Here is an 8,552-nt window from a genome sequence, read left to right on the forward strand (position 1 = left end):
GGGGTGCCGCAGAATCGCGCTCTCGCCGCCCAGCCCCGGGCTGCCCAGCCGCATGGTGGGGTTCTTCGTCATGAACTGCAAAACAAAAAGGGCTGTTTGTTTCCTCCCATCCAGAGGGCCATGGGAGAGGGACCTATTAGCGGTCACACAAAAGCTTGTCCTCAGCTTTCCTGTTGAACCCACTTGCTGGCCAGACTTCTCTGTTTCACTGTATCAGAGCTGCATGCAAGGAACTTCACTCATTCTCTAAAGGAAGAAGTCAGGGTGTATTTTTCCTTGGTCCTTTTTCTTTTGGTCAAATCCTTGGTTACCACAATAAGAAAGGAAAGTTGAAATACATCCTTTGCAACATTATAAATGTCGCACAGTGGTTTTGATGGTTATTTATTTCTATATTAAATTCTCAGGAATACAAGCTCACTCTCAAATGCTGCCTGACAGGCTTTGGACTGGAGTCAGTCCTGAGCTGCATCTTTTCCCTAAACCTCAGCCTGCTGAAGCACAGCCAGAAGCCTACGCTTTCCTTCCTGTCATCTCAGGAGACACAGGAAAATGAGCAAGGCACTGGCTTTTAGAGCCCCCCAACCCTGAGCAGATGAGAGCAGACAGGTGACCGTCTCCTCTCTCAATAGTGAAATTCTAAAAGAGGATTCCTTTTAGTAACACTTTTATTCTGCTACCAGTGAAAAGAAATCTCAAACCTCAGCCAAAGTGCCCTGATTTGCTGGGGAGAGATAAGAAAAGTCATACATCATGCATGGTGTGAGAAGGCCCCGGCGGGTGCCCTTTAATCCCAACAAGAATGATGAAGTGTGAGTGCTGCAAGTATTTCTTAAGGGGAAGGGAAATACTGGGGGAGGAGGGGAATCCTTTCCCTAGGCAGGAAAAGAGCTAGCTGGCTTGTTAATTTAGGATTATAGTTCTTAAAAATTCAGTTAAAAAAACAGCATTTCCCCCTGCCCACAAGTATTTCTAATTCATTAGAGAAATCAGGTTATGTTTAAACTGGGAAAATAGCCGCTTTTATTTGCCTATTGAAACAGCAGCATAAAGCAAGCTCCACTCTGGTGGAGGTGTCCAGACGATTTCCTCGAAGATGAAAGACCATTATGTTTAGCAAATAGCTGAACCAGCCAAACCAGACAATCGGTCACTGTTTCAGGAATGACCAAGTCTGCTGCATCTCGGCAATGGGCAAATGAAAAGAAGGGGAGGTGCAGCGAGAGACCAACTTCATTCTGAGCACAGGAGCTTTTCAGAAGGTACAAAATCTCCTAGGATGAGCAGATAAAAGCTCTAGTCATTCCCCACCTAGAGAGAAGACGGAGAGAAAAAAGACAACTGCCAGATTTATTTTAGAAGTCTGCTCAAAACCCCATCCTGATGGGGCTTCAGAGCCAAAGTAGATGTGGCATCTGCAGCTGAGACCTTGCAGGACCCCAGAGTCTGCTGATATTAGCACAAACCCGCCAGCTCCAGCCTGACCTCCTGAGCCCTTTGAGGACGTGTGCTGCCATGGGATTCCCTACAGCGGAACTGTTTGCCACCATTCCACCCCAAACAGCAGTACAAAGGGCTGCTGAATGCATCCAGATTTGTAAGAGCAGTCACCAGGAAAGGAGCAGAGGCGGCATGGCTCTCTGCAGCTGGGGTCTTCCCATGGTTCCCTGGACTCTCTGGCCCTCAATTATGCAGCATTTCCAGCATCAGGCCCAAGGAAAAGCAGAACTTGTCTCCCAAGCCTTTCAACCCATTCTTCTCCCTTTCTACCAGCAGAACCCCAACACAATTTGTTTCCCAAGAGACTCTGCCCCAAAATTTCTGTAGGATACTGATCCCCAGACAACAGTTTGGTTTCCAAACAAGAAATGGGTCAAGCCAAAATCTCTTGGAAACCTGGCTTAGACAAGCCTTTTCAAGTCTTGAACTAAACTTCTTTGGTTTGCAAAACAGGCCAGAAATCTCCTGGCAGCTCCATCTTTCACTAGACATTCCCTGCCCAGCTTCTTTGTCTGCACATATGGATATCTGCACCTCACTAGCTCTTATTTGCATTGCTGGAACACCTAGAAAGCTCAAACAAGATCAGAGCTCGCTGGTGCTGGGAGTGGTATAGACAAAAATAGTCCAAAGAGACAAGACAAAAAGGAGAGAAGATTTGGGAATAAGTTCCTTGCCTCCTGGCTGCTGACCTGCCACCACTCCATTACACCAGGAAGCTCCTACTAAACCTGGAGAAGTAAAACAACAACAACAAAAAAATAATGAAAGCAAATAACCTCTGAAAAAGGCTGGTAATGTGCTTTGCTTGGATTCCCATTCATGCACAACCATATAAAACCAAAGCCTAAACTGGACTGCCCATTCCCAGACCAGTTCAGAGGGCTGGGATATAAAAGTGTACTTACATTCCTGTTTGCTTGTTTTATTCTACATGATGCCAAAATTGTACCAAACAAAGGCATCCATGCAACAAGCTGAGAGCCAATGTAAATGCATTCCTGTCTGCTTAAAACACTCTTTTTGTTAGCACAATGAGGATTAGGCAAGTGCCATCCCTTCAGGTGGGCTGTTTCGAGTGCTGAAAAAACAAAACATAACATTCAAAACAAAATGACTGTTCAAATTCAACCAGCCAGCTCCCATTTGAGCACTGAACCCACAAATGAAGAAACCCAGGAACCATCTATTGCACACCGGGTGCCCAAAGGAGGCAGGAAGAGAGGGAAGGCTCCAAATTCACCCACTGCTGGAACACATCCCCCTGGCTGGCTGCTGAGAGTGACACTGGGCTGCCACAAAACCCCTATGAATTAATCCTTGCCTCCAGTAGGAATGAGACAACCTATGGGCATGTGATTAAATAGCACCTTCTGCAGCTGTCAGGCTGCTGCCTCTCTTGCTCTGCAAAAGATGGGCTTTGAAGTACAAGGGTATCAAAGGATGCAGTGTCCCACCAGCAGCATAAGCAACTCAGGACATGTTTCTTTGAGCTTGTTTTCCAGATACTGGAAGTGCCTAATGCAGGCTAGCAAGACCTTGAAAGTGAATATAAATCATGCATTCTACACGAAGAAGCCTCCCTTTCAACATAATCAAACTAAAACTTGTCTGATTCAGCAAGGGAATCATAGAATGCTTTTGGTTGGAAGGGACCTTAAAGATCACCTAGTTCCAAACTCCTGTCATGGGCAGGGACCCCTTCCACTGGACCAGGTTGCTCAAAGCCCTGTCCAACCTGCCCTTGAACACTGCCAGGGATGGGGCAGCCACAGCTTCTCTGGGCAATCTGTCTCACCAGTGTCTTCATAGTGAAGGTTATTTTCCCAATACCTAATCTAAATCTACCCTCTTTCAGTGTAAAAACATTCCCCCTTGTCCTGTCACTACATGCCCTTGTCAAAAGTCCCTCTCCAGATCTCAACAGCTCCTTTAGGTATTGGAAGCCTTCTCTTCTCCAGGCTGAACAACCCCAACTCTTTCAGCCTGTCTCCATAGGAGAGGTGCACCAGCCCTCTGATCATCTTTGTGGCCCTTCTCTGGACTCACTCCAACAGGTCAACACCCACAGGGTGTGATATCATTTCAAAGGACAGTTGGTCTCTTATCATTAACTTACACCCCTGATAAATGTATTGTGCGCTGCACTGAGACCTCCTGCTTCCATCTGCGCACAGGAACTGGCACTGAAAATGTTGCCTTTGAGCAGCATCATGCAGTACATGAAATATGGTCCTGTATTCTGGGACCACTACTGCTCCTCCCTTACCTAAAAGCTCCTGGTGAATCTTGGAGGGGGCAGGTCCATCACAGCCCGGTGAAGATAGGGTGTTTTCTCTGGGAAGCGGCTCCAGTCTTTATTTGGCAATTGGGCTGAAAAGCAGGTGCATTAATGGTAACTCCAACAGAGACAGTACTGATGTTTTACACTGGAATAGTTACCTGCCTTACTGCAAGAGGTATATGAAATTAAAAGATGAAATTTTGGAAGCCAATTTCCACTAAAATGAATAACTAGTCCTCTCAAACACTATTTGGATTCACTAAAAGTTACTGCACTGACAAAGAAATGGTTGAAGATTTAGTTTGTGTTGCCCACTATTTCACAAAAAAACCAAAAGACTGTAATGATCTCTCAAGGGCTCGAAAGCCTATGAATCCTCTCTTTCTTTCTACCTTAGGCAGTACTGACATTTCTCTGCTGCAATAGAGTAGCATCTGACAGCCCGTTTCATGACACCTCTGCTATCTGATGGCACTTCTAGCAAAGCAGACAAAGAACTTGGGATTTCTGAGGAACTCAATTACAAGCTCAGCCTTCATCTCTGAAATAAGTAGCTGGAGTCCATACCCACATCTCTGTCCATATAAGAGGCACTTCTGCAGGAGGAGGGGTAAAGCTGAGCTCCCAGAGCCAACAGATGCTGCCCTCTGCACACATACAGGCTGTGCAGGGGAAAGGTTTTGGGAAGGGCAGCTAATTTTTCACCTGATCCCTTTGGCTGCATTCAAAAACAGCTGGAAAATGTCTTAGAAAGTGTTGCCTGCTCCTGGCACCCACACGAAGGCCAGGGTTTCACTCCTGCTTCACAGGTTGAGGAGCCCTAAATGTCCTTCCAAGTACAACCCTCCAATGTTTTTGCACATGATGAGAGGAGATGTTCAGCTGAAAGTTTTTCATCTGGCAAAATGTCACCTCCTAATGTTTATTGATTATCTCTAATTTTGCATGATAACCCAGAATCCAGCAGGAAGCTCAACCTCTGACATGCAATGCTCAGCAGAGAAACACAGAGAAAAAATAATTCAACAGTAAAACCAAGGCAAAACAGAGATGCTCCTGAGCAAAAAGAAACATGTAATCACTCAAATCCAAGACACCTCCCAGGAAAATCAATAGCAAAGACCATCAATCTTACGTCTGGACCAGGCCATCAAGCTCTTGCTTTATTATCATATCCAACCAGAGGGAATTATCCCATTCCAGTCTAAAGAGCCTCTTGTGAGCATCCTCAGTCTGGGTCCCTTTAGGCTACACCAATTTGCTGAGCAGCAAAGTTGAGCAAGGCTCTCACTGACCTCAGCTAACCCTCTCAGCAGCATCGCAGCCAAAACCAGCAGCTGGAATGAGCCAAAAACATGACTTCATGAGACCATTTGAAAACATTTACTGAAAGAAAATGCAGCAAGCCATAACAAGAAATTAAAAGCTGGAGACTAGTCCAAAGAGGGCCCAAGAAGTTACAAGGGAAAAATATGACATACCAGTGCCAACCATTAGGAAAAACCTGCATCAGCCGTGGGAGTTCAGCCCACAAGCAGGTGAGGGAAAGAAGGGTACCCATGATGGTCCTCCCCTTCATCCACTATGTGGCACAGACTATGCTGGCAAGGGGACCAGGTCTCTTCTGGGCAAGGCTGTATCAGGCTTCTTCAGTAATACTCACGTGCAGTCTCAAGAGGCTGAGTTTGCAAATCAGTCTAATGGCCTGGAAGTTGGAAGGGATGTTTGCACAAAACAGATGTTTCCGAGCAGTAATTTCCTTGAATTTACAAGTTCTCTTTCTCAATACTGGAATCTCTGATAAGTTTTACCTAACTCATGTATGTGCTATTTGCATCAGGACAATTAATTTCATGAGAAATGTCACACTGACTAGATTACGTGAAATTGTGTCATGTTCTAGCAATACGCTAACAAGCCCAGACCCCTTCGCAGAAGTAATGCACTTCAGGAAGAGGAATACAACTTCCTGCTCAGCCATTCCCTTCACTCTGTCAGCCACCTAGACAAGGCTGAAATCATTATTTCTTGTATTAAAGAAAGTCTTAGAGGCACCAGGGTGCATTTACCTTGTAAGAGAAAGCCTGTGCCCCCAGGCAGCTCATCTTTCAAACACAACTGTACAGCAGAGATGGAGGCTATCCCCTATCTCACAGGCAGGAAACAGACCCAGAGAAATTCATCACTTTATTTTGCCAGGAGCCCAGGGGCAGCCTGTCACAGACCGGACAGCAGACCCTCAGTGTCAGCTCCTCTCTATCACACCACATGCCTCAGAGGACTTCAGGATTGATGGCAGATCCTTGGTCTCAGATCCTCGGTCTCAGATCCTCTCCATCACACCACATGCCTCAGAGGAATTCAGGATTGTGCCAATGCAACAGTCAAGCCCAAACCGTTAAAGGAACGCGAGATTTCCCTCTTCATGGTATTAACATCTGCCTGTTGGTGTTTCTCCCATATTGCTACCAAAGAAAAAAGCAGCAGCATAGAAGATTAACACCCTACAGTCTCCCCTCTAGAAATGAGGGAGAGCAGAGAGATCAGAAGATATCCAACATGCTCGTCTTCATTAAGATTCATGAGCTAAACTAACAGGGCAGAAATTAACTCAAGAGGAAATAAGATTTCTCAAAGATCTATTTGATCTCAGACAAAAGGGAATCGTTATATAAATAGAGCAATTACTCTAATTAAGGCTTCCCTCCATGAATCTCTGGACGGAATGCTGCAATTGCTGAAAACAGTTTGGCCGCCTATTACGTAAGGCAAACAAACCCACACTCTGGGGTTTCATTAGCCTTCATGCTCCCCTAAACGAAGGAAAAGAAAGATGGCTCTATGGCTCTGTCAATGTCTGTATTATTTTTAAAGATTGGAAGCCAGGTGGCATTAGCATAGCCGACACTTCCCCCCCTCCCCCCTTTATTTATCTTTTAATAAAAAGCTGCTTATTTTGAGCAAGTCTTGTCCTTTGCTCTCTTGGGCAAGGCTCCCATCACCCTCCATCACAGTCCCACCAGGGCGATGCTCACAAGCATGCCTCACTCCTCCATACAGGAGCAATCCAGCACTCAGACACACAAGTGGGTTAGGGGGAGCAAGCCCAATTTCCTTAAATGACGTCAGCTGTGGAGAGCTCTCCCATGGAAATCCTTGTACTTGCAGCAGCTCAGCTGATGCCTGGTACTGCAGCAATTTGGCTGTGGGTGTGAGCCAGGTGCTTGGAAGCCCAAGTCCTACTGACCTTCAGTGAGGATTGTGCTGCTGAGAATAGGACTTAGAGTCATTGCGGCTCTCTTGAATGCTACCTCTGTTTTACACTGAGGATTTGCTCTGACTGCAGCCATTAGAGGCCATGTGGCATTCTGGCTTCCTACCCTGGGCACAGCAGGATTGACAGCTAAAAGCCCTGATTTGTACTACTGCAAAGCATATCGTGAGCCAGAATGCAACCCGCACTTGCACAGTGTGCTTCTACCCCCATGCTGGGATCATGGCTATAGAAAACTGTAAGCAGGTGAAATCCTTCAGTGCAGAAAAGGTTCCGTGACAGCAGTGGCAGGGCTAAGAAGTACAAGACTGCCCTGAAAGCATTTTAAGGAGGAGGCGAGGAAGAAAGAGAGTGAGTGATCTCTGTTATCTCCTTTTCCAGATAAAAGAGGAATGGGAAGGGAGGTAAAAAACGGTCTTCAGCCCTGCTCCTAAAAACCAGAAGACTGTCACAATAAGCATGACAGCAATCTCATGTTTAATGTGCCAGCCGCAGGCAAGAAGGACAAAGTGTCAGTGCAGTGGATAATAAGCAGATACATTTGATCTCGCTTTCCCCTAGTGCAGGAACAGCTGCTCAATGCTGTCCAGTCAAAGCCCAAGGAAACAAGCAGGATTAGCTGTATATCAGCAAACAGTGCTGAGCAAAAGAGCCTAGCAAAATAAACCAGACAGAGCAACACAGATGTGGGATAGATACACCTGGCCCCAGATCTCCTGGTAGTGTTAACTGGTATAACATCGCTGACTACCATCAGGAGAGAACTTATCCCAAAATATGGGAATTAAACATCGGCTGAAGAGCTACAAACTTCCTTGCTTCGCTGAAACCTGCCTGTTCCCCTGACCCTCCCCACTCATCAACAAATAACTCATCAACACTAAGGCAGATGGAAAGGCCATGGGTATCAAATACATATTGGCCCTTGATAATAGCTAGTGATTTTTCACCCCTCTGCCTTTGGTACTCCAGTAATAAATAATATTAAACAGAAATTAACTTTATTCAGTGGATATATGGAGTATCTAATATCTTGGTCAAGATGTCACTGTAGAAATCTGTGTTTTCAGAACTGATGAGTCAACCCGAGTTCCCACGTGGGTTAGCAGCTGCATGGGCTGCCCAGACAGTATCAAACTCCAGCTGCTGTTTTTAAATTACTCCAATTGAACTGTAGGTACGACATGGGGATATGTAGGTCAATTACTAAATCAATACATCCATCAGAGTAACACAAACATGGAGGAAGAATGAGCATCGCACTTGTTAACAGTCTGGGGGCATGATCTCACTCTCGTTTTAAGCAATGGTAAAATTTCCCTAGGGTTGCCTGGGAAAACAATTAATCCTTTTCTGATGGTCTTGTCAAGAGGAACCGGGAATCTATTACACAACCCTGGGTGGCCTATTTACATAGGGTCAAGTACAAAAGGGACTAAAGTGCCCCAGACAAACCTGTAAAGGCCAATTAAGGGGGAAAAAAAAAAAAAAAAA

The 8,552-nt window shown here is 45.6% G+C and overlaps 1 protein-coding gene across 1 annotated transcript in view; it reads right to left on the reverse strand.

The window, feature by feature from the left end:
* Positions 1-8,552, reverse strand: part of PRKCH (protein kinase C, eta) — a 91,194-nt gene that overhangs the window by 2,526 nt on the left and 80,116 nt on the right. Inside the window, 1 exon segment of the mRNA XM_010023440.1 lies at positions 1-75. This exon segment is cut by the window's left edge and continues 12 nt beyond it. Within this exon segment, the coding sequence (XP_010021742.1) occupies positions 1-75 (75 nt within the window).

This window comes from Nestor notabilis, unplaced genomic scaffold (assembly GCF_000696875.1).
Source record: "Nestor notabilis isolate BGI_N333 unplaced genomic scaffold, ASM69687v1 scaffold711, whole genome shotgun sequence".
Classification (NCBI taxonomy): Eukaryota; Metazoa; Chordata; class Aves; order Psittaciformes; family Psittacidae; genus Nestor; species Nestor notabilis.